Source organism: Onychomys torridus, chromosome 21 (genome assembly GCF_903995425.1).
Source record: "Onychomys torridus chromosome 21, mOncTor1.1, whole genome shotgun sequence".
In the NCBI taxonomy this organism is placed as follows: Eukaryota; Metazoa; Chordata; class Mammalia; order Rodentia; family Cricetidae; genus Onychomys; species Onychomys torridus.
The window spans coordinates 19563850-19590399 of NC_050463.1; the positions used below are offsets into that span (position 1 = coordinate 19563850).

General features: G+C 42.8%; 1 protein-coding gene across 1 annotated transcript in view; it reads right to left on the bottom strand.

The window, feature by feature from the left end:
• Plekhh2 (pleckstrin homology, MyTH4 and FERM domain containing H2) overlaps nt 1-26550 on the bottom strand; it is a 102293-nt gene that overhangs the window by 28196 nt on the left and 47547 nt on the right. Inside the window, exons 8-18 of the mRNA XM_036170899.1 lie at nt 25222-26174; nt 22366-22441; nt 20873-20967; nt 20174-20318; nt 17299-17435; nt 17092-17202; nt 16417-16503; nt 14992-15150; nt 6506-6586; nt 3324-3503; nt 2-110 (exon numbers count right to left, since the gene is read on the bottom strand). Coding sequence (XP_036026792.1) covers nt 2-110; nt 3324-3503; nt 6506-6586; nt 14992-15150; nt 16417-16503; nt 17092-17202; nt 17299-17435; nt 20174-20318; nt 20873-20967; nt 22366-22441; nt 25222-26174 — 2133 coding nt within the window. The remainder of the gene's footprint in view (nt 1; nt 111-3323; nt 3504-6505; nt 6587-14991; nt 15151-16416; nt 16504-17091; nt 17203-17298; nt 17436-20173; nt 20319-20872; nt 20968-22365; nt 22442-25221; nt 26175-26550) is intronic.

A 26550-nucleotide genomic window follows, 5' to 3' on the forward strand; every position in this document is an offset into this window, starting at 1 on the left:
CAAGGTTCCCCCTCTATATTTAGCAGTTTGCAAACCAGTTGTTCAAATTCGGATCCAACATTTACATTGTTACTTCCAGCTGCAACGGTGAGATGATAAAGCCAAGTGTCCTTCAAAAGAGAACATGTTAGCACAAGTGTTAGCCAAGACGCCCTTTTGACTTTATCCAAGGAACAACTTGCAAAAATAGTAAACAAAACAAAGCAACAATAACAACAAAAACTTGAGACAGAAAAGAAACCACTTTCTTTAATTCTGAATTTGTACTTTTTAGAGTCTGTATGCGTGTGGGGAGGGTGCACACGTGGGGAGGGAGGTCAGAGGACAACTTGAAGGAGTTTGGGTCTCTCTTTCTACCCTGTGGGTTCCAGGGATCAAACTCAGGTCCTCAAGCTTGCTGGCAAGCCTCCGAGGAGGGCTCACTCTCTTGAGCCACGCTCATGCTATTCTTCACCTTTATTATATTCTACACAAAATACACAGGGCGGTGGTGGCGAACGCCTTTAATCCCAGCAGAGCCAGGTGGATCTCTGTGAGTTCAAGGCCAGCCTGGTCTACAGAGGGAGATACAGGACAAGCACCAAAACTACACAGGGAAAACCCGTCTCAAAAACCAAAAAAGAAAGAAAACCAAGATATAATTAGGGAGCATACTATGTGTTAAGGGTCAAACAGAGCTAGCTAGCTAAAATTCTTTTAAGATGTATTATAATTCTTGTGTTCTAAGAAATACAATGAAGTCTATCCAATGTAAAATTTTACTATGAAAGTAATACATGCAGAATACTGAAATAAAAAAAAATTAATGGAGAAAGGAATACCTAATTTTTCAACTTCCTTTTTTTTCATCTGTAGAAATATATGTGCACATTAGATTTTCACTTATTTATTTATTTTTGGTTTTGGTTTTTCAAGACAGAGTTTCTTTGTGTAGCCCTGGCTGTCCTAGAACCTGCTCTGTAAACCAGTCTGGTTTTGAACTCAGAGATCCACCTGTCTCGACCTCCCGAGCACTGGGTTAAAGGTGTGTGCCACCACCCCCTAGTGTGTAGACTGAATTTTGACATAGTTGATATTATACTAAGACAGAGTTATAATGTCTGCATTTTACTAATACTCAGTGTTAATTTTTCAGATAAATTGTCCCATCTAACACTTGTTAGTTAAAAAGAACATTTGTTATATTTTTTATTTTTAAAAAATATTTTTGAAATAAAATTATTTAAAAAATAATACAGCCAATTAATTTGTGATAATTTTTTCAGTAGATATTCCTTTTAAAGAAAATTCTGGGGTCAAACCCAAAACCTTGCACATGTGTGGTAAGCAGTCTACCACCAAGCTCTGCTTCCTTAGAGTATAATCTTTAAAATAATTCAGGGTCATGATGAGGACAGAAACCCTAGGAACTGGCAGAAAGCCATCAAGAGGACAATGCAGGGGCTTCCCAGAGTGCTCTTGGGCCTCCTTGCCCCCTCCAGTACCATGGGAGTGTTTCCCCCACCCCAGGGGAACTCACAAAAATTCTTAAATCTTTGACGATTGGAAAATGTGTCATTTTTCCCATTTTCCATCTCTTTGATTACAGAAGAGTCTAAATTACATTTACTAATCATTAACTGCCTTAGTAAATTCTTCAGTGGGCCATTCTCTCTTATTGGAGATGTAGGGGGTTTTTGTTTGTTTGTTTGTTTGTTTGTTTGTTTGTTTTTAATCAAACAGGAAGCAGTAGAGACAAATGTTTGGGAGCCTGGATTGTGGAATCAGAGAAATGGGTCTACACCTCAACAGGCAAGTATTCTGTTTTTCCTTCTGTAAAATGGAATAAAACCATCTCCTGCAGTGAGTAACTGTAAAGATAAAGAGGTCTACAGAGCACTTTGCCTGATATGTGTGTTCAAAACACAACCACCAACAGTACGAATTTATTATGTGTTAAAGACACAGTAGCCACACTTGTAATATTCTGAGTTTTTGTAATGTATCTTAGTCATATTTATGATCTTATCTGATAGAAAGGATTTTAATTATTAAAAATTTATTTATTTTTGTTTTATGTATATAAATGTTGTGCTTGCATGTATATGTGTGTACCACATGCGTGCCTCATGCCTTTGGAGCCCAGAAGAGGGCATCAGAGCCCCTGAAGCTGGAGTTGCAGATGGCTCTGAGGGTTGTGAACCTCTGTGTGGGTGCTGAGAACCAAAGCTGGGTACTGTGCAGGAGCAGCAAGCTCTTTGCTACTGAGCCCTGGATTTTAAATTTGTCAGGTCGGGTTTATCAATCACTGCCGCTGTAATTTCTTACATGTGTATTTTTCTTAGAAAGCACTTTCTATTCACAGATGAGATAAGAGCTTTTTTTAAGGAAAACATTTCATTAAAAAAAATTTTTTTAAAAAGATTTATTTATTTAATGTATGTCCGTATGATAGCGTAAGATCTCCTGGAACTGGAATTACAGACAGTTGTGAACTGCCATTTTGTGGGTGCTGGGAACTGAACCTGGGACCTCTGGAAAAGCAGCCAGTGTTCTTAACCTCTGTGTCATCTCTCCAGTATCTAATTAAATTCTTTAAGTTCTTTAAATTCACCTGGAAATTATTCTTTGCCAAATGTGTAAAATGAAGAAATTAATGTTTTCCTTAACAGTTAATTTCATCAATACAATAAAAGTATACTACTACATATAATAAATACAGGATTTACTTCCTTCTCATCAATTTGTGATTCTTCCTTTGTCATATATAAGTATATACATACAGAAAATAAAATTATTCATTATTTGTTGTCTGTAAACCAAAGATTTTATTGAAAAAAAAAATAAATGGAAAACGTTAGAGTTATTAGATTCACTGAAAATGTCCACCCTGTGAGGGTCACACTTTTTTTTTAATTATTTATTTTTATTTTATGTGCATTGGTGTTTTGCTTACACATATGTCAGTGTGAGGGTGTCATACCATTGCGGGTGTGCAGACCATTGTGAGATACCATGTGGGTGCTGGGAATTGAACCTGGGTCCTCTGGAAGAACAGCCAGTGTTATTAACCACCGAGCCATCTCTCCAGTCCCAAGGGTCACACTTTTTAAACATAAGGTCCTTTTGACCCCCACTGTCACCATTAATTTCAATCTCAACACAACTTTCGTCAACAGATTGAAGACTGGCATGAGGTTTATTTCCAGAGAATCTCATAAAATTGAAGGGCTTTCCCCACCTCCCAAAATTATCTGTTATTTCCATAAAATTGGCTTGAAATCATCAATACCTGAAGTAGAAAGTCTGAATGACCTTAGACCAACCCCAAAGACTTTAAATACCTTTTCATGCTTGGATCCGATCAACAGGTATGTTGGGCCTTGGTCTTTGGGGTGGATAACGATGGTATAATGAGTGGATAACAGACAGCGTCCACTGGCTTCGTAATCTTCATCTGAGTCACACGACCTGTCCACCTCCTCCACCTTAGCCTCCCAGAGTTTGATCTGACCTAAAGGAAACTGAAGCAGAGGTTAGCGACAGTAAGGCAGGCACGTTCAGTCTTTTCCTGTCAGAAGTTATAATGGTCCTTTTCGGTTTTACTTCTAAAAGGCGTGCTTTAAAGAACAAAATAAATTCCTCACTGAAATCTGATTCTCCATTTTGTTACAAATACAACAGCAGCAAGCAGAAACATTGAGAAAAAAAAAAAACTAACAAGGATGCATGTGTCAGATTATTCAGCTAGACTCAAACAGCCAATTCTTTGTTCTTGATAGAGTAATATTTCAGCCAAAATAATTTAGAATTGATGAGAGGTTTGGTTAAGCTAGTGGATCAAATCGTAAAATGTAGGCAGAGACTCCATATTGTTCACAGAAAAAAATAACCAGGCAGTTGAGTCACCTGAGACCCCCATAAATGTCTAATGTTCTCAGACTAATTATCAAAGTGTGTAACACATCCCTGAGAAAGACAGCGGTTCTTCCCATTGCGATTTAAGGGTAAGAAAACCTTTCTGCAGCTAGTTTTGTTAAAGTTTATCTACTCCTTTACTGACTAACATACACATGTCTTCCATGTTAGTTATTTAGTATCTGTTTTTAAACTTTTACGTTAGTTAAGAACATTACAGAGCATTCTTCAGGTTTATAGCTTCTAAAGTATTTGGCAAGGTTTGTAATCGCAGGGAGTACCTTTTTTTTTTCTTTTTTCTTTTTTTCTTTTGGTGGGGAAGGGTGTTGAGGCGATGCCTCACTATACATCTAGGCATTACAGTTATCCCCCTGCATCAGCTTCCTGGGTAATGGGATTATAGGCATGCAGCCCATGCCTGGCTGCCCTTCTTTGAAAAAGCCCGTTCTAACCACAAAGACATGTGCTATCATCCATTTTTATGATACATTCCAGGACTCCGTGCTTGGACTCTTTGTCCTGACCACCTACACACACGGTGGGTGATCTCATCCAAGCCTTAATCCCAGCAGATGTTAGCTACTCCCAAATGCCTAACTCCAGACTCATGATCTGGACTTGGATGTCTAGCTCCTTTCAACAAGTCCACCTCAACCACCTGCCCTCCTCCCAGCCTTCCCCACCGCACTCGATGACTTCATCTTTCCACACGTTGGGGCCAAAAAATCTGACAGCATCACTGACCCTTCTCTTTCTCTGACATAAATTCTGTCAACAAGATTTTCAAAATATATGGTCTCTTTTGAGAGTGCCATAGCCCCGCTAACCACAGCTGTCCCTGCACTGGATTAATCTAACAGTCTCCTAATTAGAATCTTCCTCGATCCCTTCAGTCTGTTCCTAAATAGAAGCCTTGTGTTCCTAGGCCACAGGGAAGACTGTGTGCGGGAGCTGTTCAAGATCCTCCAGTGTGTCTTGTCTCAGAGTAAAAGCTGGGGTAGCAGGACCCAGCGGGCCGAGAGACACCTCTTTGGCCTGAAGAGTATTTTGAACTATTGCTATTTTCAAAATAAAACAAAAACAAGGTGCAAGGGGGGTACTCTGACTCCCTCTTTTTCTCTCCCAAGGCCGGAGACAAGGCTCCCATATGGAAGATGCTCTTGGTAACAGGCTTGAAAACAGCATCCTCAGCATCAAGATGGGAAGCCTATGCAGAAACTCTCGCTCAGCCCCGCCTCGCCTGCTGGGCACTTCTCCACCCAGCTACCTACAATGGCCTATCCCTGGGCCTTTCCCTGTTTTCCCAAGACACTGTTTGTCCAGTTTCATGGGGGTCTTCACTTCCTGACAAAACCTTGTGTGTCCTATGCAACCAACATTCCATAGGTTTCTATACTCTTCTCCTATAATCCGTCCCAGGTCAGTTTAATACTGCGGCCTACTGAAAACCCTACTGACACAGCAGGAAAATTTTGTCTCCCTTAAAAAGCCAGCATTTGACTTTGACTTACTGGGACCCATATGGTTCAGGCCCTGTCACAGCCCTCAACCCCCAACCCCGCTATTCTTTTCCTAAGGGATTCCAGTCCATTCACATTGACTCCATTCTTCTAAACACCTCAGGCATGCTCCGGCCTCAGGGCCCTTGCATTTGGTGTTCCCTCTGCCTGGAATATTGTCACAAATATTCACATGGTTGCACTTTTACCTCCTTTAGGATCCAGTGAAAAGCAAGACCCTACTGGGATATTGCATAGAAAACAAAATAACGTCTACCTGGTGGCTGGATAAAGAACACTTAATTAAACACATTATCTTTCACATGGATGCACCCTTTCTAATGGCTACACTGTTAACCCCCTCCCACCAGCCATGCAGAGAACAACGGCCCATGTGTTAAATACAGGGGTAGACCTGGAAGCGCAGCCTGCGAAAGGGGACCAGGGAAATAACTGACCCACACGATCCCTGGACCATTAACCAACTAAGCAGCCAGAGGCTGCTGTTCTGTGGAGCTGACACCATCACTTAATACAAGTGCTCAAGGCCCATACATACTGGCTAATTTCATGCAGGCACAGTGACACTAAGGTGGTGCTGAGTGCCCACAAAGGCCATTTCACCTTTGACAGATGCCCATCTTCCTACTTTCAAAGTGAAGATTTACTCAGGTTCCTGGGAGTAAGGGAAGATAACAGTTCAGAAGTGAGTAGGCAGATAGACAGGGACAAATGGATGAACAGCAGTATCTGGGCATCTGACGACAGCCCGGATTCCTTTTCCTCCCTTGGCTCTCCTTCCTGGCTGTTCACATCTAGCTTTATCTAATCTGTCGGAACACTGGGAAGCGTGGCAAAGCGGAGGTTAGGAGGGGAATGAAAGAAGGCTTTGCTTTTCCAGGTGTTAAAAAAAATGAGGTGGGTAAAAGTCACTAAGCCAAAATTTACAATCACAGCCCAAATAGGTTATTACCCTGACTATAAATATAACAGCAACTTACCAAAAATTCTAGATTTCTGTAGCAACAGAAAAGTCAAAGGGGAAAGGCCTTTTAAGCCACCGCAAGCAAAGTTCTTTCTCTCATTGGAATATTAAGATGCATACATACCTTATCCTCTTGACTGCGGAAATAATACAAGGTCTTCCCAACAAGCGTACACCAGACTCTCTTAGAGTAGCCATGTTTTACCTGAAATTAGATTTCAGTGGATTCAAATGTCGTTCAGAAGCCTGGAAAATTGCTGTAGAGTTTCTACGTTCTCTGTGAAGCTCCCCAGGTGTCTGGTTTGCTCAAGGCGGAAGGTGCTGTTCTCAGGGAACTGCTCGAACCCTGCCCAGAAGCGCCTGTGACGGCGGACAGCAGTCCCACAGCCCACTCACTTACAGCATACCACACAACACATCCTGAGAGTCTGCTGTGTGTCACACACAATGCTTCCGACTAGGACAGATGTTCCCAACATGTGGGGCTCGACCCCTTTGGGGGAGTCAAGTGACCTTTTTATAGCAGTCACCTAAGACCGTTGGAAAACACAGATATTTATATTCTGATTCATAACAGTAGCAAAATTATAGCTATGAAGTAGCATTGGAAATAACTTTATCGTTGGCCACAACAGAATGAGGAACTGTGCTAAAGGGTGTCGGCGTTAGCGGAGGACCTTCTTGTTTTAGCACTAGGCTCAGGAGCCAATCCCACGTTTATTTCATAGTTTCCTTACTTCAAAGATTTCCAATAACCCAGTGGCTCTCTGGGTTAGCATTTCCATGTTCAAACAAAGAAGACTAAGACCTGAAGAATGCTAGGGATTTCCTGAACAAAAAGAAACAAAAACCTGTTGCTTTCTCCAGAAGGAACCACGCAGAATGACACACAGCCATCAAAGGCTATCACTATGGTGAGGCCGTGACTGGCTCCACCTAGGCCTACGTGAAGTGACAGAGAATCCGAATCTGAATCTGAATCGAGACTGTGTAGAGTCGGAGGTCAAACTGGGAAAAAATGATGTGAACATACCACAGCCTACTTCTGCAAGAGCTCACAGTCTTTGCGGGGGACACTGTATCATCATCTGTTTAGTATCGAGAAGGGGTTAAACTTGGTGGCTTCTGTAGCTCTGGACTGTGGGTTCCAACCTGCCCTAGTCCTGCTCGGGTACAGTCATAGAAGGTCTGTACCAGACAGACACCACTACATCCTCCATTCTACAAGAGGATGAAGAAACCCATTCCCATCAGTGGGCAAGCCTAAGATAAAGCCCTATTACAATACCCCATTCTAGAATAGTTTGTGCTTGTCTGAACCTGCCCTGAAACTCCCCTGGTGGTGGTCCTGTCAATCTAGCATTGGCAGCACACACACACACACACACACACACACACACACACACATTCACACTCTGGTATCCTCAGGCAAGTGACTTACCCAGTTACCCTGTCATAACAGGATTACCGCTCACCTCCCTGGGTTATCATTTGACTAAATGAGACAACATATAAATAAAAAATAATAGTTGCTGCAATAAATGCTTCCTTCTTCCTGTATAGATTGTTAAACACATGTCATCTCTCAAACCCACAAAACCAGCTAGCCTTTTGGCTCTCAAAGCTATGGTTTAAACAAATCACTCTGCCACTAATGTTTTGGTGGATTTAGAATGCTCCCTTTGAAACAACAACAACAACAAAAACAAGAAGGTTTTGTTTGGCAAAGCATGCCTCAGTTAAATTAAATTTGGAAACGTATATTTACAGAGGAATATCCTGGGCTTTTCAGTGCTCTGTAGGACCTCTTCCTTTTTGTTTAAACAGCCCTGATAGAAGTTTCCTCAAAACTGGAGTGTAATTCATGTACTTTGGAAATGATTGCTGTTTAAGATAGAACAATGTTTGCGTCTACACCAAAAGTAAGTGGAAAGCTTTACCAACTCCCGTAAAAGCTGTGCTTTAAAAGTATAAACACAGCCCATCTTTATATATACATCTTATATCAGTATTTCTTCACACTCTGGTTCTGAAACACATTTTAACAAAGCCTACCATACCAGACAAATCCTTATGGAGATGTAAAGACCACCTCAAAGGCTTGGCACACCAAATAACTTAAAAACTAATCTATCAAGACCTTGCCTTGATAACAGAAGCCGTCCATGTCAGTGGTGTTAAAAGTTGGAGAACATGCAATAGATTTCACTCTCAGGCTTTGTCAACACACAAACCACGAGCTCCCCTGGTCTCCTCTCTTCTCTGGCCACCTCATCCCTGTAATGCCACCACCAGCCTTGCTGACTTCAGTATCTACAAGAAACTCCTGTGACAACACCTACCCTTTTTAAGTGCTTCTGATGGACCAGGTTATTGTCCGAACACACTTGACACGTTGAAATGAAACATAGTTCATGTTATCAACACCCTTGAGGGTGGTCCCTATGATTACCTCCCATTTCACAGATGAGGCACTGAGGCACGGAGCCCATAAGTAACTTATTCCAGGTCAAAGGGGGCGGGTATCAGAGCCAGCTCACGGGCTCTTCCCCTCCTGCCTCTGAAGCATCTCTTCAATTGTGCTATTTCCATTTCCAATAAACTGCTATTTTTCACAGTTCCCACTCCTGTCCTCACACCCTGGCTCCTTTTCCCCACACTGGAAATCACTCACTCTGTAACTTACATGCTGTTGTCGTGTCCCCCCCCCCCCCCCCCCCCCCCCTCTCATTCTTTGGCCTGCTTCCTGCCTCAAGTCCCCAGATCCAACCATCTCCTAGTGCCTCCCTTCCTGTCTGGCCTCTTCCTTGTCTGCCAACCTGGGATCCTGGTGTTTGATTGTAAAACAACTCTTGCCCCAGGGCCCATGACCAAATCGCATTCCTATGCTCCTAACAAATCCCTTCACAAGACTTCACCCCCACTTGCCTTTAAACAGCCCCGTGGAGGATGTGAGGAAGGAGAAAGCTATTCGTAGATAGGTATTCTGAGATGAGATGAGGCATGGTTAACAACTGTTGAGACTGGATGGCGAATCTGGGAAGGGGCATTATATCCTTTAGTTTTGGATATTTGAAATTTCATAATAAACTACACACTTCAAACCATCACCCTGATAGGCATGAAGTAAAACAAGTTAATTGTAGAATCCAGGTGGTGGGAATATGGATGTTTACTATAAAGATTCTTCCAAATCTATTTCATATTTGAAATTTTATATAATAAGATGATGGAAAAAGTCACTCCTGTCTCCAAACTGCAAAGTCTCTGCTCCTACTATAGGCATTGAAGATATTAGAGAAAAATAACTAATATGAACCCCAACCATTACAGTTCCATGAGCCCTTAGTAACACAAATAATTAGCAAATGTTTCTGGCTACATATATCCTCAGTGATTACACCCAATCTTTTCCCCTACTCTCCGTAAATACCTTTGTCTTGGGGAGACCAAGAAAACCAAGGACATTAAGAGTGACCTTACTCCATGTCCCTCGAATACAGATGTTCATTGACGCCCCTCTTCACTTCCTTCCAGGCCAGCCTCTCCATCATGCCTTTCCCTGATTCCCACCGGCTCACTTCTGGGTCTTAATCTTCCACATCTCCTAGCTTCCTTCCTCAGCTTATAAATACAGGGCACACATCTTTCCCATCCTCTTTCTTCACCCCAGCTTGATTCTTTCTGGTGCCCTGGAGAGTACAGATAGCTCTGTCAACTCTACACCCTACATGTGTCTCCCATTTACCCTCCACCCTACAGCAAGGTGCTGTCTTCTCTGAGGATGATCCAAAGACTCCCCCTCCTGCTCATGGGTTCCACTCCGAGGCTCCATGACAGTACCCTCAGGAATTTCTATCCATTCCCCTACATCCCCAACATTTTGGAGTGTTCCATTCCCCATCTCTTGCTCTGAATGTCACATTATTTCTTTTCTGGATGACTTCTCTAATTTTCATTGTTCTAACAGTTACTTAAAAGATGCCAAGTCCCCAAGCCTTCCTTTCCCAGCCAGCTCTCTCCTCTAATGTAGACTGTTCTATTGCCTCCTAAGCTTAAAAACAAAACACCAGTTGTTATTACTGTGTGTGTGAGAGTGTATGCTGGGTGAGTGTGGGTGTACAAGTCATGATGTACATGTGGAGGTCAGAGGACAACTCTGTGAGATAATTCCAGGGATTGAACTCAGGTTGGCAGGCTTATGTAGCAAGCACCTTTGCTTGAAGGAGCCATCTTGATAGCCTGTGATGTTTCCTAGTAAGATGTCTTTACAAACTCAAAACATTGGTTGTAGGGTAAAAAAAAAAATGGCCAGAGAAAGAGCACCCTAGCTCTGAGACCAGAGCCAAGGAAATACACCCTGTCCCTAATCAACTCAGGAATTGAAATCCAACCAATCCCTGAGCACAAAAACTAAACAATCCCTAAGCTCAAATTGAACCAATCTCTGAGCTTGTCCTAAGAACAGGAATTGAAATCTTACCGATCCCCATCCTGAAAATAACCACCTTGAAAAGTTCCACCCCTAAGAAACCCTATACAAGCCCTATGCCTGTTCAGTTTGCTGCTGCCTTTTTTCACTTTGGCAGAAACAGCTACTCTACTGGATTCCTCCATCCCAATAAATCTCTTGAGTGAGGTTTGTTGTAAGGATGCTCTTTGGCCAAAGCAGAGCAGAGCACAGATGTAAAAACTTTCCCCAGAACGCCGCAGAGCTGTCACGATCTCGCAGGAGCAGAACAGAACTGTAACACTTTGGCTGGTGAAACTTGCCCTTGCTGGAGGGGGAGCTGGGAAGAGTTGTAATGTTTCTCCGAGCAGAGCTGTAACAACCGCCCTGGGGAAACCCTCCCCTGCTGGAGCAGGGTTGTTACACTTGCATTAAGGATACTTTTCCTAGAACAAGGACTATAACACTTTGCTGGGGAAACCATCCCCCACTAGACCAGAACTATAACACTTCTATTGGGTTACCTTTCCCTTCAGAGCTGTAACACTTACATTGGTATGTTCCCAAACAGACTGTCCACTTGAAAGCCTCTCCTTTCTCCCAAGAGTATTCCTCTTTAATCCCATCCACTTAGAAAAGCCTTGTCTACTTCCTAACCCAATCTAAGAAGACTGGTTTTACCAACAGCCACTATTTAAACCCATCCCCCCTTCTCTTTTCCCATGACCAGTTCACAGCTTCACATCCATGAGAGCCACGGCTTTAACTGTTCTTAGACTATCTACCATGCCTCCTGCAAATTCATCTTCCTAGGCAGAACAAGCTGTTAACAGCATCCATATGTCCACGTCCCCATTTCAAACCCTAAAGGGCTCTAGACAATCCTTGATGAAGCCCAAAGTACTTAACCTGTCATAAAACAAAGAGCTCACTGGTGTCTGTCTCCAAATGTTGCTAATTCAGGAAAATCGGCTTCATTATGCCTCATCCACATTGTCCTTCCCCCACCCCCCCACCATGGGGTGGCTTCTCTGTCCATTGCCAGTTGGTAAAACTAACTCTTATTCCTCATGGTTATAAATTATAGAGCAAATGGGGATTAGCCTACCACTGTATTCATTTTTTCAAGTATATTTTCCACAATGCCAGAAAGTTCCCGATAAATAAGTAAATGTTTGAATGGTAATGGATTATTTTACCAAAAAAAAAGAAAAAAGAAAATACTGAGATGGCTCATTCAGTAAAGTGTTTGCCACAGCAAGCATGAGGACCTGAGTTCAATCCCTTAGAACCCAAGAGAAAGACCAGGAGAGGCATATTTGCCTATAATCCCAATGTTGGGGAGGCAGAGATAGGAAAATCCCCCAAAGTTTGCTGGCCAGCCACTCCGACAGCTCCGGGCTTAGTGAGAGAATGGAACCCAACAAATAAACAATAAATAAATAAATAAATAAATAAAGAAACAAACAAATAAGTGGAGAGTGATTTAGGAAGACCTTTGACATGAAGTTCTAGCTTACACACACACACACACACACACACACACACACACACACAGCACATGTCTCTGTTGAATACACTGGTGAATTCTTTCTCACTTTTGGCACTTAGTGTTACTTCAGTCAGTCAGATTTTGTAAATATTACTGAATACCACCCACCCATATTCCCACATTATCATTAGATATGACAGCGTAGTATATATGTAGTATATATCCCATCTGTAAAATTTTCACCTCTTGACATAAACAGAACACAAGCCCATCACTAAGGATGTATAAATATTTTACTGTGTAATTTCAAAAGTGCCCAACAGGATGTTTTCAGCATTTGAAATAATTAGTGGCTCTGTTCTTTGTAATTCCCTGTAGAGGAGTTAATGTAGTGGATATCTGTTCTATCTATGACCTTGAAGACCCTTCCCTAGAGATGTAGCAGGTACCTGTTCTACCCACCTATGACCTTGAAGTACCTGCCCCTGGGGCGTAGCTCAGGGCTACCCTTAAGACCCGAGACCACCTACGCCCCTCTCTTCTCTCCTTCGTGGGCGTGGATGCTGAGACCCAGGCAGCCGGAAGAACGGCATTGGACTGTACCTTGGCCTTCCAGGACCCTACGATAAATCTCCCGTGCTGCAGTGAGTCTTCCGCCGTAATAAGTTCCTTTACCCTTTAAGCAGACTCGGTGGATTTCTGGTAATAAGTTAACATGGCTACACTCCAGTAAGGCACTGTGATTCACACCAAGTCAGAGATGCCACTCTGCTGAAGACTTCTGCCAAGCTGTTTGACCTTAATGAATGCAGTGGGCCGCTGACTGCCTAGCATTCTCTTAGTGTCTATGTATTGTATGGAGCTGATATGTAGGACAAACTATTTTTAATTTCATGGGAATGGACAGTCCTAAAAAACTCAGCTAATCGAAACAATCTTACATAAAAGGAGGGAAAAGGTGCTGCTTTCAGTAAATGTTTGAGAGTAATACTAATGCTGAAATAGTTAACAAATTTTCCCAAACAATAAAAACTACATGGAAATAACCAATCTACCTTGGTAAGTATCCTATTCAGACATTTGTTCCTAAGTAAAAAGAAGTAATAATGCCATGCTACACTGTGCCTGTCACCTAACAGCATGTCATTATACATTACACTTTACTTACTGAACCACATCTCACCAGCCCCCTGAAGGGTGTGTTTTTAAAATAGTTGATATTTGGGGTTGGGGAGGCATGCTCAGTCAGTAAACCACTTGCTATGCAAATATGAGGACCTGAGTTCAAATTCCAGCACCCACAGAAAACGCCAGGAACGGTGCTGTGCTTTAATCCCAGTTGCAGAGCAGGATCCCTCAGGGCTCTGGCCAGAGGACCCTGTCTCCAAGAACAGGTCGAGGGCTGGTGACACGGCTCAGTGGGTAAAGACACTTGTCGCTGAGCCTACTGACCTGTGTTTAATCCCAGAGCCCACGTGGTGGAAGGAGAGAACTGTCTCCCACAAGGACTTAGCAGTATAGGAGTACGAGAGGATGTATTGTCAGGGGACACACACACACATACACACAGTTGCGGTGGCATGTCCCCCCTGACATACACATGCAGGCTCACATAATATAAATGTATGCAAAAATTAAAAAAGAAATGGAAGAAAAAATAAGATGGATGGCTCCTGAGAAACATCACTGAGGTTGACCTCTGTCTTCCACATACATGCACACACATATACACACATATGCACACACACATACACACACACACACACACACATGCACATATACAAACAGGTGCACACATTGTACACATACACACACACACACACACACACACACACACACACACACACACACAAAGAAAGAAAGCTGATATTCATCCATCTGTTCATCCAAAATTACCGAGTTAACATTTGAACCAGGATATGGGTAAATTATCTTCCAGAATGACACTCTAGCTAATAAGTGCATTTCAATATTGGGTTTCAATGTTTTTTTTTTAAATGTCTTACCTTTAAGCAGATTTTAAAAGTGATATTCATTCTATCAATTTGTGAATTAAAAATTCTTAGAGATAGCAAGCTGATTATTGCTATAATTGCTGATCTTTTCTCTTTCTTCTTAGCTCTACCAAATCTACACCTCTTCCATTGTGTCCTTCAGGGTTTTTGGTATCCACTCTTTGGTTATTGATTAGAAAAAACTCGTTAAATACTTTTTACTCCATTATTTATTTAGTGTACGTGTGTGCGCACGTGCGCACACACATGTATAGAGGTCAGAGGAACTGGTGGAAGCCAGTTCACTCCCACTATGTGGGTTTCAGGGATCAAATCCAGGCCTTCAGACTTGGCAGCAAACACTTGCATCTGCTGAGCCACCTTAGCAGCCCAAGCTTATTACACATTAAGGATATTAACTGGGTTTCATACCTTTCAATGACCTTTTCAAATTTTTCCATTTATATTTTTGCATGTGGCCAAACTGACCTTTTTTTCATCTCTGATCCCCCCCCACACACACACACACACTTGGGCACTGTGCTTAAAAACACACTTCCCACCCCCAAAACAAAATATTAAATGCACATTATTATCTGAACCCCATTCTTCATGATGCATGGAGCTTACCAACGCCGCTGCCTAGGATGCTGCTCTGCATACAAGAGTCCTACCTTGGTGAGCAACCCCTTCGCTGTTGGCTTGCCCTCGGGCTGCAGGCAGAGAGGATTGGCAGCTTGTACTCGAAGAACATTCTGTAGCACTTTAATCCATTCTTCCAAGATGTTGGGAGAATCTGCAGTCAGATAGTACGTGTGCTTCTCGGTGGCCAGCTAGAATGGGAGAAGGAACAACCGGAGAGGCACTCATGATGACTTAGTCCTTGTCCAGTCACACATCATTACTGACAGGAAAGCAAACGCGGTACACCCAGAGTCCTGGGTTGCCAGGAGATACAGAATGATGGCCACGGAGCTAACATCATTTACACCTGGGCCTGACACTGTTCACGCTATTAAATCTAGGGTGCTGGTTTTATGTCTTCAGTGTCTCATGTCCTTCTATTCCCCACAGTGTGGTAAGCTCTAGGCTGTTGAACAAGAAGACTGGAGATGAGGATTGGCCAGACAGAAAGTTATCAGGGCAAAGGGGGATTTTCCTGGACGGAAGTGAGAAAATGAACTATCAACAAATGAGGACTTCCATGACAATTCCTGGTGCTACACGGGACCGGTTGCTAAGAATTCACAATAATTCCAGTCTCAAATTACCATGTTGCCAATTTCCCAAATATTTTGGGACTTTACAGTCGATTCTTGGAAGTCATGTGTTGGAGCTTTCCCTGATTCATTCATTTTAACCTCAGGCACCCCAAGTCTACTGGAAAGCAACCATGAACTTCCTAGCAAGTGTCTTCTACCCTCCAAAGGAACAAGAAAAAAAAAATAATGGTTATTGAAACAGTTCAGAAGCAAAGTGTCCGAATTTAGATATTGCAGACTATCTCAAGAGGCTGTTTTAACTCAAACAGGTATACGTGTGCGTAAGATGGGCATCAGCCATCTCTGATACAGGGGCAGTACAGTGCCTCTGGTCACCAACAGATTTCTCTTTCTGAAGTTCATGGGAGAACTGTCACTGTCTGATTCTATACTAAAATACAAACATTCTTGAATTTAATAGTATATTAGATTAGGGCTGTTCCCTGTGAAGCCAAGTGTGGACCTAGCCCAAGTCCATCTTCCTGGCAAGTATTTAATTAAAAGCTTCTTCAAATTTGACTAAAAAAAGAGATTTATTAGGTTACAAATATCTCAGAAATTCATTTACTGGATAACCCTCCCCTAAAACAGCTTGACATTTTGAGAATGGAAAATGCCCGAGAGATTAAATATGGAAGAACACAGGAAGAAAAGGTATAGGGTAGTAGTGGAGAACCCCTATACTTAGCCCATAGTACAGTTTTAGCTAACAAATCTTATATAGCTTTGAGCATCAAACTGATTCTGAAATGAATAAAAAGGCATTAAACCATCCAATCTCAATTAAGAACTGTTTCCCGTGGTACCAAAAGAATAACAAATTCAAAAGATGTGCACCTGGACTGTTTGCTTGTTATCTCCCTTTACAATACTGCAGGATGCGCTGAGTTCAATGTGGCCCTGAGGTTTCCGAATTACATCACTCTGTATAAGAGGAGGAAAGGCAAACACAGATCAGCTATAGCAGCAATTACAGGAAATGTTTTGTATCATTAATGCATAATTAAAATGAAAAAAAAAAAAAAAAAAAGCCGAGGGGTGGTGGTGCACGCCTGTAATCCCAGCACTCGGGAGGCAGAGGCAGGTGTGTCTCTGTGAGTTCGAGGCCAGCCTGGTCCTCAGAGCTAGTCCAGGAAAGGTGCAAAGCTACAGAGAAACCTTGTCTCAAAAAAACAAAAAATAAATAAAATAAAATAAAATAAAATGTTAATCTTATTTTTACTTTATGTGTATGGATATTTTGCTTGCATGTGTGTCTACGCATCGTGTGTATGCAGTGCCTGGACAAGCCAGGAGAGGTTGTCAGATCCCCTAGGACTGGAGTTACAGACGGTCATGGGCCCGCCATGTAGGTGCTGGGAATGGAACTAGGATCCTCTCTCCGCAAGAGCAGCCAGGGCTGAGACATATCTCCCAGCCCCATAATTAATTTTGTGTTACAGGAAAGGAAACCACTGGGAGTCTGCTTTACAGTGTGAGGAATCCGTCTCTCAACAGCCACTGCCCACTCACTGGAGACTTGTAGTAAAGTAATTCACCGTCTTTCAGGACAAACCACCTCCGCTTCCAAGTCTTGACTTTCCCACTCATTTTCAGTAGATAGCCAGATTTTTCTAATGGTTCCTAATGAAAAGAAAACATTTGAAAATGATGTTTTGTTTCTTTTGGGAAGGCAAACTAGAGATTCATTAATTTCTCAAAGTCTGATTCAATGTTTACATTTTTCCCACTTTCACTGGAGGAGGAGCAGGTTTTAGGGAGTTTCTGCTCAGGCTGAGAGCACTCCGTGTCTGCGCAATAGGCGTCAGGTGGGATGGCATAGTCGCTTTCAGAAGCCACGGAAGAGACAGAGACACCTAGGAAAACCAAGATATAAATCGAGTCAGTATTTCAGCCCGGCGAGGGCCAACAGCAGCTGTGAGTTCTCCGGTAGATGGCAACTAACTCCTACATCATAAACCGTCCTTCACAAGATTTATTTAATGTAGGAAATAAGGGGTTGAAGTTGTTACACAAATTTCCAAGAAAGTCGAAAGAACATAAGTCATATTCTGGTATGATTGGAACCGTGAGTGTTCTCACATACACAAATCATTATGCAAGTCTACTTACTAATGGATCTTTTAGTAAAGTTTTAAAATATATGTATTTATTATATATTGATACATAGACAAACAAATGCTGAACCTCGATAATATTTTTTTATGAAAGTCTAATAAACTACTAACCAGCTTACTGGCTTTAAAAATCCTCCACAAAAGATAAGCAATAAGTCTTTTTGGTTTATTGAGACAGGGTTTCTCTGTGTAGCTTTGGAGCCTTTCCTGAAACTCACTCTGTAGCCCAGTCTGGTCTCAAACTCACAAAGATCTGCCTGCCTCTTGCCACCTACCCCCTACCACCCACCCTGTGCTGGATTAAAGGCGTGCATCACTATCACCCGGCGCAATAAGTCTTAAAGACACACAATTATGAAGTAAAATTCAGTGGAACATTTCCACTATTACTGAGTTGACTTTTTAGAAAGTCTCTTATGAGTCATAAGCCATACATGGATGATAAATACAAATGAAGAGTTATAAATAGTAGGTGAAGTCAAGAAGGTAGGCCATTGTGCCTTTAAAAAAAAAAAGTTTACTAAAGTGGAAATAATGTCGCTCCTATATTACTGGCCTTTACTTAACTTGCTCAGACAAATAACAGTCGTACGACGTAGACACCAGACATTAGGAATCTCAGAGATCACCTGGTTAATGTCCTCATTGTCTAAGGAGTGAATGACCCAGCAATGGCAAGATCTGTCCAAAGTCAAACAACTAGGCTGGGGTGACTTTGGAGGGCAGAGCTCAGCTCCCAATTCAGGGCCAGTACGCCAGGCCACGTCTGAGGTGCTCGGGCTCCGACATACAACAAAAGACACATTTGAGTCCTCTTGGGACAGAGTCTAGGGCAGGGAAACAGATGCCCAACACGTAGCAAGTGTACCAAAAAAGGAAATACGGAACAGACTAAAGCACATGGGAAGAGCTGGCAGCGGAAGGAGGTAAGGACCACGATCTGAACGGTGTGGTCAGGATGGATCTCACTGGGGAAGCCATGTTTGAGCAGCGTGATGAAGGAGGTGGGGCCCAGTCTCACACACACACACACACACACACACACACACACACACACACACACACACAGAGTCAAGCATGATGGCGCACACACACAAAGAAGTCAACACTCAGGAGGTGAACATACGAAGACAGGCAGTGTAAGGCCAATCTGGGCTACAGAGCAAGTTCAAGATTAGTCTTGGCCACAAGAGACCCTGTCTCAAATTAGGTTTGGGTTTTTTTGGTTTTTTTTGTTTTGTTTTTGTTTGTTTGTTTGTTTGTTTTTTAATCTGTAAACAAGAGGGCCATTGAGGCCAGCCTTGAGTAAAGGAAGAGAACGGAGGAGATCAGACATAAAAGAGCAGGCTGACAGCTATGAAGAATGTTAGCAGCTGCATTCTCAGCAAACAGTGTGACATCACCCGATTGGTCACAGAGAACCAAGTCGGAGCCCAGACACCGACCCAGAGACAGCTGAGTGCCTCCAGCTGAAGCCCAGGGCTTTGAAGACCGCGGTGGTTCCACACAACACAGTTTGAAAGCCAACACATCTGCAAGACCACATAGAATTTCCTAAAGTTAATCTGCCCTGTGCGCACAACTTACTAAAAGCTGGATTGGGGAGAAGGCTCGCCAGATCAAGCGCTTGCACACATAAGCAGGAGGACCTGAGTTCAGATCCCCTAAGTCCACATCAAACCAGACACAGAAGTGAGCATCTATCGCTACAGCACAAGATGGGAGACGGAGACAGGGGGATTCCCTGGAAGCTTGTGGGTCAGCAAGCCTGGTGTCTAAAGCCTTGTGGGCTAGCCTGGCGTCTAAAGCCTTGTGGGCTAGCCTGGCGTCTAAAGCCTTGTGGGCTAGCCTGGTGTCTAAAGCCTTGTGGGCTAGCCTGGTGTCTAAAGCCTTGTGGGCTAGCCTGGCGTCTAAAGCCTGAATAAGAGGATACCTTGTCTCAAAGAGGGAAGCGACACTGAGGTTGCCTTCGGGGTTTCACTCGTGTGTTGTGAACACATATGCACACCTACAAGTTCTCAAAGTTTTATTGAAAGTCATATGTATGCACAAAGTCAAGCTGGAGTGTTTCCCACTTACATATCAGATCCACCACCACAAACTGTAGGTGTGTTTTCTGTCGTTTCATAATATAGTAAATAAGTCTATCCCACAAATTAGGCAGCCAGATAAGTGAAAAAAGAAAAAGAAAAAAGAAACTTCACTGTGGCCAATTATTTCTTTTTATAATAATATACTAATAATATACTACTACTATTAGTAATAATACTAAGATGATGATGATGATGATGATGATAATGAAATCACAAAGAACGAAGCGGAAAATTACCACTAGAATATCAATGTCTCAGTCCTAGGCTGATGCTCATTTCAGTACGGTTTGGAGAGTGTTTTCTTAGAAGTTCTGTTAAGGTAAATCCTGAATCAATATTCAGAATGTGCGGGCGTTGCCTCCTGCGCATGCGCTTTCCCCTCACCTCGCTTCATGGCTCTGGGACTGCTGGGCCCACTGCGGCTGCGTGTATCTGACTCCGACGTCTGAGAGCTGGACCTGGAACTGTCCTCTTCCTCTGAGCCAGAGGAATCATCCAGGAAAGGACTGCTACTTATTTGTGTCGCCTTCTAAAGAAAAGCAGGACAGCCCCCCTGTATCCATCTCTAAAGTTACTGCCCTCTATAGACATACGATGCTTTGCAGAAAGCGCTCACAGGTCTATTTTTAAAAGAAAGGAAATAGCATATTTTGACATCATGAAAGTCCTGTCTTCAAAACCTTCGATTCTAATTAGCTAGGAAATTTGTCAATTATAAAAGAGTCTTGGAACCATAAGACTGTCAATATCTGATAGTTCTTGTTTTAATTAGGTTCTTCTGGCAATGGGGGCCCTGGCAGGAACACACAGCCCTTTCTAAATTAAGAGTTTCCATTGCATCATTAATAATATACCAACAGTCTGGGGCAGGGGTAAGGAGGAACCACATCACAATCATCTTCTCCAGGCCATTCCATTTCTTCTTCTTTTGCTTTTTCTTTTATGATATCTTAATGTGATCTTGTAAAACTCTACAAAGTGGGGGAGGCTAGAATGTTAGAAGTGGAATATGGAGCTTCAAGAAGTTTCCCTGCACATCCTGAGGAGACCCATATGTTTAACGGTGAGAGATGCATTCATTACCCCCTTCAGCGTTGTGTACACTGGGATCGTCATATTCTTGTATATCAGGGATGTATAAAGGCCTGATGCAGAGCAGGAAAGTATGGTTGCAGAATCTGAAACAGAAAACAACATTGGAGAAAAACTCTCCATCTAGCACTCTGGTCCATTTATGAATATATATGAAAAAGAAATCAGATTAGCAGGTGGTTACTAACATCATTTTATGAGTTATGACATTTATAGATTTGCATCTGCACTTTTTGATTTTTTTTTTTTTAGAGCCTTACTGTGGAGCCTAGGCGAGCATCAAGCTAGCAAGTGATCTTCCTGCCTCAGCCTCCTGATTGTTGGGATTGTAGGTACCATATGCAGCTACAGATACTCCGTTTCTCACGGGCCATTATTTCCTCGTATGTGCCAGCTCCTCAACTCTTTGTAAGCTCTTTTACAGCAGAAACCATGCTTTTATTTCTTCAGCCTCTCTGCTCATGCTTAGCTGTGCAGAACCAAGCATCAATGACCACTCACTGTTCAGTAAGCGGTCCCTCGGAAGACATTCTCTGAAAGCTGGAGCCCTGTCTCTGACTTGGTGTTAGAGCACTATCATCCTTAAGTGCTGTCAGGAGACCCCAGTGGTGGTGGGTAATATATACTTCCTGAATGTGAAGAACCAGTTGGAAGACAGGTGGGAGGCAGAAAGAGTCACCGGAAGTTTGTCTTTTCTTATTCTAGACACTTCTGTGTGAATCATTTTGTTTGTTTTTACATTTTTGAGACAAAGTGTCATGTAACCCAGGCTAGCTTTGAACCCGCTATGTAGCTGAGGCTAGCCTTTAGCTTTAGATTCTCTCCTGCCTCTACCCATCAAGGGTTGGGGCCTTATTTATTTATTTTTCTAGTGGGATAATAATTTTTTGAAAGGAAGAGGGAAAAAGTTTTAGAGGCCAATAGTTTTATAATTTTTGTAACTTTAAACAGACAAGATGCCCATGTCTCTCTATGTAGTAGAGCATGTGCTACATCAGGGTTGAATGTACTTGTGCCTTTCTCCTGAATAAGATGAAAATCAGTTTGAAAACAAATCCGCAACCATTTCCTGAACACTTACATAATTCCATTATTCCAGTAACATTAGACGTTTAGGAAGGTCTTGCCTAGTGAAACAGCAATACAAAATCATACAGCTTTAAAACTTCTTTTATTACAGTTTTTTTTTTTTAATGTCACAAACCGTAAAATTCACTAGCTTAACTATTTCAAGTGCATCATTTGCTAGGGTGGGTTTTATCCCTAGAACTTTCTCATGTAAAATTTTAGCTACAAGAGCATGTCCCTTCCACCAATTTCCCATCGTGCTGCATTTTGTTTCTGTAATTCTGATGGCTTTGATGACCTCATCAACCCAGAACCATGGCACCTGCCTCTTGGTGGCTACAGCCCACATGTGCTCTGAACGATGACATGCACACACCCTCAAGACTCACTCACATCACATCACACCAAACACTTACTTTTATTAGTGTTCTCCGTATTGAAGGCCTCAGACATTCGAATGCCTGATTTGGCTACAGCGTATATTCTGTTTTCCTATTATAAAAGAGAGATTGAACCAGGTGCTTACAGCCAAGAAATGATGACAGGGAACATAATACTTTTCAATTGTTCTTCAGGTTACCATCTGAAGAAGTGCAGTGTTACCACAAAACTCATCAGTGCCAATAAAACCCAACATTGTAAATAAATTGTAGAGATCTCCACCCCCGCCATTCATTAGTTATTCCATTATGTATTTTTGTTCCCAAACACTGACTTGGTATCTTGACCTCTTTAGAAGATATAGGAATGATCATAAGAAAGCTTATTTAGAATCACTGACCACAGATAAACACCTCCTTTAATATTCTAATTCTCTATAGGTGGCTAAAGACTTTTTTTTAAAAGAGGGAAAACATTGAATTTTGGCTGTAACATGAAGCCAAAAACTGTTTTACAGTCATTGATCACACACAGATATCTTCTTTAATAGCCTACCACAGTTAGAAAAAAGAAGAGGAAAAAATCCTGCATTCAGAATCACAGCAGAGCATTGAATGTACTGCCTTCTTATTTAATGTACATTTCAGAAAAGCAAAGTAGACTTCCGTCCAAATAAGAAATGGATTTGAGAATTACACTGGTATTATTATCTTGTTCCAAAAGTAGCTTATTATGTTCCCTCTGCTCCAAGGAAGATCTCTGAAATGGGTACTGTAAGATTAGCATCACCGCCTAACGAGGAGAAGGACTCCAGTGGTTGCCAGTGCACAGATCATCATGCCTTTTATAAAAGGTCTACACTTGAACTCCATTGCCTGAACCAGAACACAGTAGGCAACTGATGCCACGCTCTTCTTCCAGGCTGGTTAGTGGCCACAGAAACGGGCCTGAGATCATAATGATGCAGGGCACGTTAGATAAGGAATGCCAGACAGAGCAGATAAGGTACACTTCCTTTGACCGTGTGGGGTTTACACACAGATTAACTGCAGAGATCAATGAGAAAGTCTGCAGCCCTAAGGCAGTATAAGCAGGAGCTTCGAGGCAGTTGGAGCCCACGTGGCACATGGGGCAGCAGGAAGGAAAGCGGAAAGAGAGTCACCATGGATCAGATGGCAACCTGAGCCAAGCCAGGTCACTTATAAAGAGCAGGCCAACAGAGGTATTGCTGGATCACAGCTTGTCCCCACCTAAGTGACTACTACATTCTGCACGACACTCCAATTCAATCAAGATAGGCTTGCTTTAAATCAGTGTCTGACTGAGGTAGCTAGAAGACCTCCTGGAAACCTGAAAATGCCAATGAACCTTCACCCATGGTCACTAGAACATTTGAAAAGCAATATGACTTTTCCAGGACCAAATAGCTTCAAGAGAGGAAGAGAGGTCAATGGAAAAATATTGCCATATAAGATGAACTAGAAAGCTTAACATCCGTGTTTGAAAATCTCAACGTAACAAAAGAAGCCAAATTACAACTCTCTGCCGCCTGAGGATAGCATAACTAGAATTCCAGAGATTCCCATGCCACTGTCTTCTGCTTTTTTGTGCCATGCAGAATTTAGCAATAAACAAGAGACAGTTTCATGTGGATCCTGAATGAAAAAAAAAATGTTTTCTTGGAAGTAAATGAAAAGCAGACACATCTCAAAGTTTACGTTAGGGAAGCCATGGTTGCCTTAATTTGCTTACAGTTTCAGCAGTTACTAAATAAAATAACCATAGTAAAAGAATAGGACCCCCAAATCCAAAATACCTGGTAACCCAGATGGTTCTTTGGAAGCCAGGGGTTAAGCTGTGCCAATATGGGAAGGAAAATTTAAGTCTATGAAACAGATCAATTCACTTCATTTTAAATATAGAATATTGGGCTGGTGAGATGGCTCTGTGCCTGAAAGTGCTTGTAGGCAAGTGTGACAAACTGCGTGTGACCCTAGGAACCTGCATGGAGGACAAGAGAGCCAACTCCTGCAGGTTGTCCCTGACCTCCACGTGTACACTATGGCAAGTTCACCCCTCCCATTAATAAATACATGTTAAAGTTTAAAGACAGAATTTTTTTTTTTAAGTCAAGCAATATAGATATTCCTAAGAACTATCACCTAATTGGCAGGTTGGTTTTGTAGGTCACAGTCAATGTTTCCACAGAAAATTCAGTCTCCTCTAGATCAATAAGAGGCAGCTATAGGTGAAGGAATGGGTTCCTAAGTTCATGAAGAGTAAAGAAAAGCCTCTCTTAATAAGTAAATGTCAAACCTGAGAACAACCAATAAGAATCAAAAGCTGCTTCAAAATCCATTCCAAAGCATCACAGTTAGAGGGAGCCCTTCCCTGCATCCCATCCCGCCTCCTGTGAGGGGCCTCCACTCAGTGAACACTACCGCTCTCTAGACGGGGGTCACTTGCTCTTCCTTGCTATGCACAGCCCAGCACCATTGTCCCCGTCCCCCAGGACACAAGCACCTTAACGTTATATGAGCCAGAGGGGCCCTGGCCTGGCCTCGCCCAGAGAAGTCCGAGGGAATCTAACTTCAGCTTGGGCCTGTATGAACAAATCCACTTCCAAAGTCCAATACTGAAAAGCTCACTTGCCTTCCAAGCCCCCTATCTGGAACTAAAGTCAGAGTTTTGAATTCCCATCTGTCTTGTTTCTCAATCTTTTTGGAACGTGGCCGGGGAGGAGAAGGGGGACAGTGCACTCTGAAAACTGTAAAATGTCAGAACAATGCCGTACACGAAAAGAAATTGGGGGGTGGGGAGTGTGAAACCTGAGAGGGGGGTGCTGAGAAGAGCCCCCAGGGTGCCGTGCTGCACAAGGGAATGTAATTTACCCAAGAGGGAAAGCGGTGCAGAGGAGGCGTGGGAGGTTTGCTGCAGGACGTCTTCTTGGTGGGCTCGCTGCTTTCCTGGTCATCTGCATACGGAGGAGGATCCAGGGAGTCATAGGAAAATAGCCCATCATCGCAGCCCGTGTCCATGCTCTCCACGACGTCCACGCCGTCACCATCAACTACATCAAGATCCGTTTCCTGAGGTCTCAGCGGCCGGATCATGCTTATGGCATTCCTGTTGGTGCCAAACATCCGGTTGGAACATAACTGTGGCTGACTCAGGTGCCTCTTGGTGAGCGCCATACTTATACTGAAAACGTTGGGGATCCTTAGCTTGGGGGGTGGCAGGCAGGCCGAAGGCACTAACTGTGTTCCTTTTCCAGGGAGTGAGTTAGTATGTTTGGGGGTTAAAGACGGGGTCAAAATGGGGCTTGGGGTGTTGGTCTCGCTTGATGAGGATGAATAATCCAGGCTGTGGGACTGAAATTTCTTATTCAGTTCATCGGAGGAGTTGTCCTGCTGCTCCTTTGCACCTGACTGAGAGTGTCCCCTGGAGAGGCTGTTCTGAGTTTTCTTCTGTTGCCAAGAATACAGCTTCTTGTGCTCTGGCCTGCTGAAGCCGAAAGTCTCTTCTTCAAATACAGAGCTGCTGTCATCAGAGGCAGTGAGATACGCTTCGCTGCCCCTCCTGCCACGCTGGCCGCCCTCCTCTGACGTGTGGCTGGAAAGGGTGGACCTGCACCTGGACTTGGGTCTGCCCTTGCTCCCGTCTTCCTCGTCAGAACTCCAGTCACTCCCCGGAGCCCCGGAATTCTGGGACGTATCACCATCCGCTGCCAAGCTTGCTCTCGTTTTCCGGTTCTGTTCTGGGCTGCAAGGGGTCTCATGCAACTTTCTCTGGCTTCTCTTTTCTGGGGTTTGGTTATCAGCAGGCTTCTCTGCAATTTCCATCTCTAGAGGAAGATACATCATATTGGCAGGTTGCCTTTAATAATGAAACCTTTATGTAACTACCCTGCATGTACGCATTACCCTGCCTGGCATAACTACACTGGAGAGCCTGGCAATTTCATTTGAATTTATCAACTTACGCTATTCTTTGTTAAGTTTTAATTATTTTAAAACAAGTTTGGAAGATGCAGGACTTATAAAAACACGGAATCCTTTACTTCAATTTAATTGTATGAAAAGTAAATTGATTTTTACAAACAAGTATGTTGGCGAATGGAAGTAGACAACAGTCTAAAGCGAGAAAGAGCAGAGTGTGAAGTGGGGTGAGTGTGACCATAAAGAAGCTGCCCCCCAAAAATAATACGATTAATTCTATTT